We start from the raw sequence: 12,922 nt of genomic DNA, 5'->3' as shown, positions 1-12,922 counted from the left end.
TTTACTAGTGTATTTACATATTGACTGGTAGTTCCGGCACCTATGGCCTCAAACCCATCAACATATGAGGGATAACGCCTCTCGGCGTCGCCCAGTCGGCGAGCACACCTTTCACGGAAAGTATTTTCTAAAATATAAAATTGCGTATTTTACTTCAAATATGATATAAGCATAATCCATACATGAATTTATTCTTTAATTATATCAGGCTGTTTTTTAAAAAATATATTCAGTGCATTCAGAACTTTATAAAGGTCTTACGTTGAATGTTGTTGTATATCTTAACATGAAAGCATCTAATTTGCCTGTCAAAAATCTGACAAAATTAACTTTGTGTATTCACAATAGCTGTACCGATAATATACTAAAAAAAAAGTGGGTTTTTAAGTGTTTTATTTTCAGGTGGGTCCAGCCCGAAAAAAGTCACCGGGTTTTTTTCGGGCTGGGCCCACTTGGGCAAACCCTGGCCACAACCCAAAAGCGTTCTTGAGTCATACTGTTTCTGAAATATTTCTTGATTAATTTTAACTTAGAGAATGATCGCTCAGCAGTTGCAACTGTAACAGGAAGAGTTACATATAAACAAAGCACAGTCATCAGATTTGGAAATGCTGAGCTGAGGTCAGATTTGGTAATAAAATGAATTTCTTCGTGGGTTGAAAGATTTGAAAGTCTGTGTCCTGTAAATTGTCTCTGAAAGTCAACACTTCTCGTGGAAAATCAAGTCGTCTACATACAGAAGCGCAAAGTCATAAGACAGATGCTTGGAGACTACATTCCCAAATCAGTACATGCTGAGATATTCAAAACAACGTAAACGTCTAAAATGGGGGGGGGGGGCGGAAAATTGCGGCATCTGCTGCGTCGCCATGGGATGTAAAAAATAATTAATTGTGGTTTTGAATTACCCTGATATAGGATAAATATTCACGAAAAAATTATTTTTGGGGAGATTTTCGAGCGGCACATGCTTAATCACTTAGAATGGATTGTCTCAATAATATTGTCTCAACTGTACGGGACATGACCGCTGAAAAAAAAAAAAAGAAATCATCCGGAAATATGCTCTGAAAACAACTGCTTTTAATAGTGCCCATTAGTCAGCATTTTCATGTATTGAAAACATTACAAAATCAGAAGAATTTGGGGATCTCTTAGCGTCACTGCCTCCCCTCCAACCTTTTTGTTAATTCTCCTAATATGTAATGAAGTGATTACTTTCGTTAAGATACACACAATCATTAAGAATAAGTTTTTGTATCAATTATTGCATATTAAGCCGAATAAACGCTTGGGTTATTTTAATAAGTAACTATGCCGTTTCGTGTTTAAAGTGTAACTCGCGTACCTGATGGTTGCATGGCATCGGCTTTAGTTTCCACTGGGGGTACAAAGTAGAGATGCAAGGGCTCGGAAAAAAAACCGGCTTTTTTGAAAAAAAAAAACTCTGTTTTTTCTGCTTCGCTTTTTTGCTTGGGAAATTTTGGGCTTTTTTCAAAATTCTGCTTTAAATTGATAAATCAGACTTTGTTTCGCTTCTCTATAACACAAAAGTCATTTAATTAGTGGTTGATGCTGATAATAATATAAAACCTAGAAAATAAACTATGAATTTCGACAAGATATTTCAAACAATTTTTCTTCAACATATTTACATAATGAATTCCACAGGATTAACCAATGTATATAATAAGAATTTTTTAACCTCCTATATACAATAGTAAGCAGAGTTGGCAAGAACCATGGTTGCTTTTGAAAATGCCAAAAACCCGTTTTTTGGGGGATGTTTAAACCAGGTTTTTTTGGTTTAATCCAGGCTTTTTTGATTTAGATTTTTTGCTTTATGTATTTATATTACATATTCACAGAAATAAGTTTGTTTCGCCTTGGTGTTATTATGCAACAGCTGGGTTATGCCGGAAGAACTCCCATAAGCTTAAATAAGTCCGGTCAGTAAATTTCTTAAATTGAGAATCTCCCACCCTAGCCATCGGGAAAATCCCGTCATTACATGAAATGTAAGACAATAACGGGAAAATCTGCTTTGCATGTAAAATTTAAAGGTCAACGTATCATAATCAGTACGCTAAAACTGAGGTATTAAATTACAAATTTAGTACGTAGATATCATTGAAAGTCCAATCCAAGCTAATGTTGGAAGCTACATAGGTAATCGATAAATTTTGCCAATTTCTATCAATATATTTAAGCAATCTTGGCTTCTTTATAAAACAACAGGCATTTAGGCATGCAGATATATACAATTTGGTTTCGTTTCGCATGTTTAGGCTTAACATTGTTACGAAATACTGAGGTTATCAAGGAGAAGACTTTCGCTTAAACTGACATCCGAACCGCTACTTGGTTTACGCATGAAAGAAGGGTTGTGGTTCGACCGAGAATTGAACATGGGACACCTTGATTAAAAGGTGAAAGGAAAATAAAACTATTGCAGGTGGTTTCATATCTGGAAACGTCACCATGAAGTTCACACGATTCGCATTTTTGATTCTTTTTATTTTTTTGGTTTAAACCAGTTATTAAAAAAAAAAAAAGTTGGTGTAAACCAGCCAACCCTAAAAGTAACACTTCTTTTTTAAAAATACACAAATAACTAGCAAAATAGTATGTAGTATTTTTACTTCAAAATATTCCATACCCTCTTTTTGAAACAAAATAAAATTAAAATAAAACATAAGAGAAATACTTAGATTTATATGATACACTTAAAGGCTGCACATCTAGAGCTTTTGGTTCTGTATATTCTTGAAATTCTACAGTTAAGTTTTATATAACCACCATCACGATTTACCCAATCCTCAAGTTTTCTGATTTTTTAACAAGAGGGATTCAACATATCATTACGGAACTCCCCCCCCCCCAAAAAAAAAGGACTACCCGTATGTAAGTTAAGCTAAATACAACAAACATGAGTGAGTGATTAGCTTTTGCGCTTCTATCGGTAAGTCCGGGATTCAACCAGCATTTGACCATTCTGACAAAGCTTTTCTTCATTTCATCTGTGAATGTAGAAATAGTGCGTGTACTGTGAGTTGGCCGACTTCCATTCTTATTGTTTTTAAATCGTTATTATTACTAATTACCAGCAGTGACGGTTTTGCGAAGGTTAGGGGGCGGTCTTTCGGACTGAAGCCCGTTCCCCAAAGTTACGGAAGGTCTGCAACAAACGAAATATCTATTAGTTATGCCTTTACTCATAAACTTTAAGCTCCCGTCAAATAAAAATTACGAATGTTTAGAAAAACTAAACATTAGTAAGAAAAACCCTTCCCAAAATACTCTTCTAAATACGCCACTGATTCTCAGTATAAAATGATTTTTAAGGTTGTATCCGGAAGATTATTGCTAAACATATAAACGAAACGAAATATTAGTTATGCCTGTACTCATAAACTTCAAGCACCTCCCAAATAAAATTAGGACTTTTTAGGAAACGAAACAATCAGAAAAAACCCTCCTAAAGTACTTTTCTAAATCTGCTACTGATTATTTGTATAAATTACTATTCAAGGTTTGTCCGGAAAATTATTGCTAAATCACTTCACAGCTACAGCATAACAGAAATGTGGAAGTACGGTTTGACGGATATATTGAAAAACGTACGCTTTGACGGATAAATAGAAAAACGGGCAAGTTTAACATTTGCGCTAGAAGCTAGAGTACTAAAAGCTCTTAGAAATGAAACACGGATGACAAACTAAAATGATCTAGAGAAGAAAAAAGATGTCGATAACTCAAAAGTTAAAATAAAGTTAAATAGCCTCTAAAATTGCTCTCAAATACTACATTCTTCATGTTAGCTTTAATTCGTAAAACATGTGCTCCATCCATCTTGATGGTGAATTTTAGAGCGAAATATGGCATTTAGGTCATAGAATCCTTATCTAACTATAGAATATACTATAAGAAAGCTATTTAGATAGAAAAATCATGAAAATGAAAAAAGCCAAAATTTCCAAAATTCTCGTTTTTTTCCCCCCAAAAAAGCCGGCTTTTTATGTAAAAAAAAAAAAACATCGATTCAAAAAAAGCCGGCTTTTTTGCATCTCTAGTACAAAGTAAAACGTATGGGAGGTTTTCAGATGAAAACCTACGTATTTAACATTTCATTTTTATATTATGTCTCTCGTTTCATAATAGCTATGATTCTCAAAAGGATTGTAAACTTCAAATAATTAAATTAAACTTGTTAAATAGTGTGATTTACGCACTGGAGTTTCTGCTTTGAATTTCAATACGCCAAAAAAATATAACATGTAAACTGATGAACATTTAAGACTGCTTTTCTGAGCAGACGTGTGCGTAGTTAACATTCGTGGTTGCGAAATTCCAAGTTCAAATCTTGGCCACTCATCCTGTCCGAAGTTATACCAGGATTTATCATTTCCACTAGGAAAAGGCAGAAGGGTTCGTTTGAATATGGGCTCTGACGGCGTATTTAGGGGGCTTCTATCAGACTCAAGCCCCCCGAAATCGTTACATGCAAAACTTCATTAAAATTTGTCAGCACTCAAAAGGAAAAATATATGTCTTTATTCACATGTTGTACATAGCTCCTCCCCGAAACAAAATCCCAAATACGCCACTGAGCTCTGGGCAACTCTGTTTTGTTTCTTTCTCGTCGCTGTTGATTGTGTATCTGGAAGTTGGTGAAATTAATTTCGTAATCAAATCACCGTCGGCTTGTTTTCCTTTCCATCAGGTAAGCTGAATGTTTTCGTTAACCCCAAATCAAAGTAGTTTGTTTTTTCTTGCTTCAACATCATTGTCGTGATGGATCAACGGGAGGTCTGTAACCATGGAAACTTGTATTTCTCCGGCTAAAGCGCACTGACGCCCGTCCGCATGGCGTCTGCCGGATCGAAGTATTGTGTGACGTCACGAACGGTGCGCAATATTTGGTTATGCAGAAAAAGGGTCACTGCAGTAGTGTATTATAGGCGGTACCTTAGGTCAGTTTACTTGATTTCATCATGGCACCTTACTACAGCACCCGAGGATTAGGTGAGATGATTCTTGCATGCTTAGAAGCCTTTAAATGTTGTTGAAGTGGGACAAGAGGTAAATGTAATAGGTCACGCCCCCTCAGCTTTTAAAATCCCTTTTATTCTATCGGCTACTAATTCAGTAATTGATTGAGCGTTCAGTCAATGATTGTTTGTTTTTATTAACCGCCGATTTTATTTAGATATAAATCGTAATGCTGATTTCATTGATTATTTGCAGGTAAACAGATGATATTTGTTTACACTTTCTTCGAAGCACGACTTAGAATCGTGATTTAAAAGATATACACCATTGCTCGTAGCTGAGGGAGAATATGGGAACATTGTTCCCCTACTTTTAATGTTTATAGTATGATTTTTTTTTTTTTTGCCATGATCTATGGTTTGAATAATACACATACTGTGGTTGCATTCTTAAAGGCTTTTATGTAAAATTACTCTGTTTTTTGTTTGTTTTGTTTTTATATTTCTTGAAAACACTGGAGAAAAATATAAGATAGTATTAAAAATTTACTTTATTGCGTGTTCGTACTTTATAAAAGGCTATGATTTAAAGTACAATTAGTATTTTCAGTAAGTTCTTTATTGTTAATCAACACGTTACCGTCATAATATGATGATGTGCTTAACCTAAATTAAATTACGATGAAATTGTCCTTCGTGGCTATAGGGATAGCGTACGCGTCTTCTGTACGAGAGACCCGGGATCGATTCCCGGTGGAAACGTGGTTCGCATCCCACGTTAAAATGTAGCCCTACGTCCCATATACCCTCGATGCTGAGAAGAAACAGTAAATTACAAAACAAGAACAAATATGGTAAAATTAGTGAAAGTTAAGCTGTCGGTTAATCATATATTCGAAGAATAATGTTTTTTGAACAAATATTTCAGACTTATTCATTGTTAAAATAAGTTGTTCACAGTTATTCCTTATTGGAACAAATGATTCAAACAATTATTGACTGTTATTAAGTTATTCACACGGTTATTCCTGTAGAAAAGTTATTTGAAATTATTCATTGGTAGATACATTATTCGAAGTGATTCATTGTCGGAACAGATTATTCGACGTTATTCGTTATTAGAACATATTATGCAAAGTTACTCGTTACTAGAACAAATTATTATCAGAAGTTATTAGTTACTAAAACAAATTATTCAAACATTTGTCCGCTTCTGAAACAAATTGTTAGAAGTTACTCGTTGTTTAAAAATGTCATTCAAAGTTAATCGCTGATGGAACAAATTATTCAAAGCTATTCGTTGTTCAAAAATATATATATATTCGTAGTAATCTGTGCTAATAACACTTATCTATAAAATTGATTTTCTTGACACACGGTCCCAGTACATTAATTCATGTCGAAGGTGAAGACTCTTATTACACTTGTTGACCCGATTTATGGTTAAATATGAATAACAATTATTTCTATATTGATATGATATGCTGTTGTTGTAGTATAACGTTCGGGAACACGTGCAGTTTTTATTATTCACATTAAAGTTAATCCAAAATATTCACTAAATGAATTTATTCGTATATACATAACACATTTGTGTATATGTATTAGAAGACCGAATTCTTGCATTACTTACACATGGAATTTACAGAAAAGAAGCCTAAGATATTTTTCGTAAAACAATAATAATAATAATAATAACAATAATTGCTTTTCTAAAAAAAATGCCGGTTCTCACTGTATAACAACTTCCATAGTTTTAAGATTTGCAGATATAGAATGTATAAAATATTATTATAGCTAGAGAAATCACATTTTTTTTAACCCATGAAAAAGTGTCGGTAGTAGGTACCCCTACGTAGCGTCAGAAAATTATTAGTTGTATACATAAATATGATCACCAGTTAAGATTCATATTTTTATTGACCAGTGAAATATTCACCCTGAATCAGTTGTGTTAATATTGTTAAACTTCCTTCCCAGTTAGCTATCTTAGATCGAGTCGTGCCTTGAATCCTACCCCCGAGTTATTGACATTATTTGTAAAGATGCCACAGAGCTGTACAAAGAAGGTAAAGCTAGGTTGTCACTTCACAAGAATCTTGTAGCTGTCGTAAAAAAATCTCGCAACCCTGTAATATTTCTCCATGTAAACATAGTCTTGAAAGGGACATACATTTTTTTTTTTTTTCATTTTGTAAGGAGTCAAGCTATGTGCAACTTTCTGGGTCGTCTTGCTTACTACCTGCTATCGCCCTCCCGCTGACATAAAGTAAAAAACAGTTTCGCCGCTTCCGAAACAATGAATTCTTTTGGGCGGAGAGGGGAAGCGCGCCAAAATACAAGCTTTTGATGAGGAGGTTCACTATTTGTCCACTAGAGTGCAGTGCCGCATAGGTGGAGATATTTTTCTCGCTTTCAGAAAATTGTAATGTGTAAACAGTAAAGAGAAAGATGGGGTTGCAAGATTTTTTAATGACAGCTACAAGATTCTTGTAAAGTGGCAGTGTAGATTAAGAATCGCGAAAGAGAAACCTGTTCTTCCAAGGTTTTTACAAACTTGCCTGATGAATATATTTGGTTTTTGGACTAGCGGAACAAAGGGGAACATCTTCTCCGTCTTCGTTACGCCTGTGACGTCGTGCTCTTGACCAACATAATAAAACTGCAGGATATGACAGAATAAATTAATTTCGCAAGCAAGGGAACTTACGTTCAACGTATCAAAATAAATTGAAGATCAAGTTATGCAAATACCGAATTAGACGTGAATATCTATGTTTTGGCTTGGAATTCTCTATCAGCCTGGTGCGAACCCCCTTCTCCAAAACTTCGTAACTCGACTTATATTTGTACACTTTCTTAGTTGAACTATACTTGTTTAGACTAAAGATTTGACCTTACTCATCATCTGTAGTTTTTTTTTTTTTTTTTTTTTTTTTTTTTTTTAATAAAAACAATTTATAATTTTTCGTGAGAATATAGGTGTAAGTGGCTAAATATTACTTATCTTTTTTTCTTTTATCTTTTGACTGTAGAATAACACAGGTTCGATACTACATAAACATAGTATCATGTACTATTGGACCTGCCCCCAAGATTTAGACCCCTTAGCAAAAATTTCTTGGTGCGGACCTGGTCTCTACGAATGTTTGCATTGAAGAATAGCAAACGTAACTAGATTCGAATACATTCAGAAGGTACAATTTCTCATTAAAAAGTAAAGCGCCAATGTGTCAGCCAGAAAAAAAGTTTAATAAATGCATTTTCTATTGTGATGTGTGGACCAGAAACATGAATATTAGCAAAATGAGATCTCCACCGTCTTTAAGGGTCAGAAAGAAGTGTGGAGAGGCGTGTGCTGCAAATAACTTGCAAAGATAGGGAAAAATTACATGGATTAGAAATGTGAGTGCCATGAATGATAAGTGGGTTGAAAATACAGTGATGGTAGACCCACTAGTGCAAGAAGACGAAACGGTAAACGAAAACATTTCTTGACTGGATACCAGGAAAAAAATCGATCTAAGTGCCCTCATATAAGGTGATGTGACGAAATCAACGAACGTTACGGAATAATATGAAAATGTAAAATGATCATTTAGGAAATTCGAGAGACATCATCCAGCAGTGGGTTTACAGCGGTTACATACATCGTCAACTTTCTGAAATTTGTCTTAATACTATATAACTTTTTCTTTTCTTTTTAAAGACATTTGCGTTCTTCCTAAGATAACAAGCTGTATAATAATCGGATGATAAGTAATATATGCATCTGAAATAGTGTCCTGTAAAAGTTAGAATTGAAACGTCTCCATAATCGGTTTGTTAACAAAATAGTGTATTCGGAAAATGCATTCGTAATGGAGGAATTTCGTTATTATTACAGTACAACCTTTAAAACTAGTTATTTTGTTAGGAAACAAAGGTGACATACTTGGATCGGTTTTGCTGTATTTTATTGCTGTTTAGAAATCTTCAAATAACATTGCAATTAAAATAGTAATAGCACTTTTAAATACTGTATGATGAAATACTATGCATCATTGTAAAATGCAAGTATATTCTAACCTGTGAAGGTCAGTATTTATTAATGCCGTTCAAGTCTTTGTATTATTTAATAGTGCAGAGTTTAGAAAACAGGAAACAGTCCGACAATGACTTCTATATTTAGAAAATTATATATATGTAGCAGAAGAAAAAGAAGAGAGAGAAATTAGTTTCTACGTGAAAGTACTGTCAGATGTGACAGTTATATTTTATGTTGGTACGATACAGTCGGAGTAATAGGTTTGTCTTCTTAGGTGGAACATTGACACAGGGAGCCAGTGATGGAATGGGTCATGACTTTGTTCGGGTCATGTGAGTCTGAATCTCGCTTCTTAGACCCAGCGAGTCAGAGACAGTTGCAGTATCAGCTCTGTAGTATTACTGCAGAATTTTATACTTGATTAATGATGTTTACTGCTGGAACTCGAACAATCCTTTGTTTAATTCTCGGTGTGGCGTTTCATAATCAAGGTACCATGTTTTGAATATTTCAAGTATGATTTCATGTTGTTAATCTTCTTCTTATGCGCGAGTTTGAGCATAGCCTATACAATAATAATAATAATAATAATAATAATAATAATAATAATATAATTAAACACTGTGTGGGTTCAACCTGACCTTTTATACTCTAAACGTCAAGGCTTATAGGTCGATTAAAGCTTAACGATCCCTCATAAGAGAAACGTGTAGTTTAACTTTTTTGTGATCCTGACTCGTTTACTCTGTGATAAACCGTGTAGTTGTATTTCAGTGTAATGCGTAACACACGCGGACGCAAATAAGCGAGAAAGGATATTATATTTAGTAAAGTGGTAATGAGAGAGAGTTGAGGATCATGTTATAATTGTATTAGTAGCCCCCCACATATTTCCCCATGTCTATGGCGACGTTTCGTCTCTGGGTCATGGACCTGTCCAGGCCACACGGGTCTGGCAAGTAATGGGTCTGACTGCCTCTAGGTCATGGGTCACAAAGCTCGTGACCCATTCCATTACTGCTGTGGTCTAAAAACAGAAGGTATAGTTCGAGAATTTTAAAAAGATATTGAACGTAAATGCACAGTATGTTCAGAAACTCCCTTATGTACACATCCTTTATCCTTACCCGCAGCTGCGTGTTACAAGCTGGACGGCTTGTAGCACACTTGCACGCAGAGCATCATTGAACATGTACCGCTTCTTCTTGATTTGTGATTTGATGATATCCCGCAGGGCATTGTCTTGTGTAGTAAGGTTCGGACTTCGAGGCGGCCAAGGATAAGGGGCTGGCGAATTTGGGGACCCACATCCTATGTACTGAGAGGGAGAAAACGACTATAATGTAGAAAAATATATAAAATAGTCAAATAACGACATTTTTTTGAAATTGTGCGTGTTGCATAACCAAATCACTATCAACACTTCAAGGTTAATGCGCGCCATCTAAACTAGTGCTGTCGAAATCGGTTTTTGAAAAAACCGAAAACCGGTTTTTGAAAAAAGTGAAATTTCATAAAACCGAAATGTCGGTTTTGAAAACCGCATTTGCGGTTTCGGTTTTCAAAACCGCATTTGCGGTTTCGGTTTTGAAAACCGCTTTTGCGGTTTCGGTTTTGAAAACCGCTTTTGCGGTTTCGGTTTTGAAAACCGCATTTGCGGTTTCGGTTTTGAAAACCGCATTTGCGGTTTCGGTTTTGAAAACCGCTTTTGCGGTTTCGGTTTTGAAAACCGCATTTGCAGTTTCGGTTTTCAAAACCGCATTTGCGGTTTCGGTTTTGAAAACCGCATTTGCGGTTTCGGTTTTGAAAACCGCTTTTGCGGTTTCGGTTTTGAAAACCGCTTTTGCGGTTTCGGTTTTGAAAACCGCTTTTGCGGTTTCGGTTTTGAAAACCGCATTTGCGGTTTCGGTTTTGAAAACCGCATTTGCGGTTTCGGTTTTGAAAACCGCTTTTGCGGTTTCGGTTTTGAAAACCGCTTTTGCGGTTTACCGCAAATGTCACACTAATATCAAGTAACGACGAGAAAACAGCTAAGAATCTTTCCCCACTTCGGCTCACAGTTGCCAGATGGAGGGAAATTTTCCTCGGCGTAGGGAAAAAATTATCAAAATTTGCAGAAGGAAAAGAAGTTATTTTTTCTTAAAATGTCTTAAAGTGAAGGAAAATTCTTGGTGAATATACTTGTACAATTGGCAGAATAAAAAAATAAGTTGCAATTTCTCAAAGAGGCACGGGTATCGTTATTGGGAAGTAAAAAGATACAGAATAAAATATGATCGGTGTTTCCTTCACGTATAAACTACTGCAGGTGTCTGGGACTTTCGATAAGAAACCAGTCAACACATGCAAAACCACAACATTCACATTTATCGGAGTGGCAACAAATCAACAATAAAATTGTGTATTGAGATAGAGATTTTTCTTTCTTTTCTCTTTCTTTTTTATTAAGAAAGGGAGGTGGTACCTTTTTGTTAACAAAAGAAAGAGTGGCAGTACTATTTTTAAAAACAAGGGGAAAGAGCAATAATAATATAAAAGATGTCAGTCTAAGTGGATGATATTTCAAATTGAATTTCATGAGTTGCATGTGTAGTGATCTTAAATAGGGATATACCTTATTTCTATTGAGCTTAGTGTTGGCTTATTACCCTATTTTAGCGGGTACCACCCGATTTTCAGGTTCTATATTCGTCTCCCTCTTAAACATATCTTAATCACGAAAAACCACCCGCTTTTTGGGATTGGAGAAAAATCTAAGAGGACTTAGTTGATAAAGTGTTGGTATGGTATATTCAACGTAAACCGCTACATCTCTGACAATCTCAATCGCGATTGAGTTAAATTTGGACTCGCGCTCAGGCTCAGGCTCTGGGCTATCTGAGCAGTGCACGTGTGCAGAATCATTTGCTAATAAGAGATCTGCTCTAATGCACAATGGTTTTCTTTGTGTATTTCATGTGTTTTTAATGTAATGTATTGGAGGTTCTATACGAATGAATATTCGTTTGTAGATGTTGTAACAAACATACTTGAATTATTCATGCCTTCACAAGGTACAAAGAATGCCGAACGACAATTCCAAGACTCTTATAGAAGCGAATTTACGTTTCTTAGCCAGGGCAGAACTCAGTTTGAAGCAAAATGTACACTCTGGAAAACGGTTTCGTTTGAAACGTAGGATGCAGGGAAGCAAATTGGACCTCCCCTGATTTTTATATATTTTGTAAATTAGACCACGAGGAACAAGAATATGAAGGAAATTTGACATTCCGAGTTTCGGAACTCGAGATATTCGAACATAAAGTGACCACGGAAGTAAACCGGACTCCACCTGATTTTTATATATTTTGTAAACTAGATCACGAGGAACACGAAGCTGAAGTAGTTTTGACATTCCGACCTCCGGAACTCGAGATATTAAAACTTAAAGTTTAATATAGACGCTATCTATCTATATGAAAAAACACAATATTCTCTATACGGATCATATTATGTCCTGTGAGATATATAAAGATAACCAAGAAAGTTCTGTCGCTTTTTGTGGAGGTCTATGTTCAATTGACCCTCATACCGTGAGTTGAGTGCGAATGGAGATAAGGCGAAGGTCAGTTGTTGGTGTGGGTATATCCAACATTCTACCTGGTTGTGGCAGTTCAGTTACAACGTGAACTTGTGTAAGGACGGAGTGAATATGGAACCTCCACAGAGCATCATAAGGGCGTGTATGCTGTACGAGTTCAAACTTGGATCAAACGCCACTGCAGCGGGGCGGAAGATACCTCAGGCCTTTCGTGAGGGTGCCGAACAGTGGACAGACATGTGAGGAACTGGGGCTAACATTCAATGTTATAACAAAAGAGACACTGACCAAAGCTTAAAACTTTGCTTTATTTTAAATTATAAT

At 35.6% G+C, this 12,922-nt stretch overlaps 1 protein-coding gene across 3 annotated transcripts in view; it reads left to right on the top strand.

Annotated features, from left to right (window-relative positions):
* LOC145683996 (tumor protein D54) overlaps positions 1-12,922 on the top strand; it is a 209,389-nt gene that overhangs the window by 34,707 nt on the left and 161,760 nt on the right. The window contains exon 1 of one of the 3 annotated variants that reach the window (XM_081755771.1): positions 4,873-5,025. The exons of the other annotated variants lie outside the window; for them this stretch is intronic. Within the exon in view, the coding sequence (XP_081611897.1) occupies positions 4,995-5,025 (31 nt within the window). The 5' untranslated portion in view covers positions 4,873-4,994. Of the gene's footprint in view, positions 1-4,872; positions 5,026-12,922 lie in introns of those variants that run through there. 3 annotated transcript variants of the gene reach the window in all.

This window comes from Thermobia domestica, chromosome 4, assembly GCF_964235325.1.
Source record: "Thermobia domestica chromosome 4, izTheDome1.hap1.1, whole genome shotgun sequence".
Lineage (NCBI taxonomy): Eukaryota > Metazoa > Arthropoda > Insecta > Zygentoma > Lepismatidae > Thermobia > Thermobia domestica.
The sequence above is the reverse complement of the archived record's forward strand: the minus strand, read 5'-3'. Positions and strand labels throughout refer to the sequence as shown.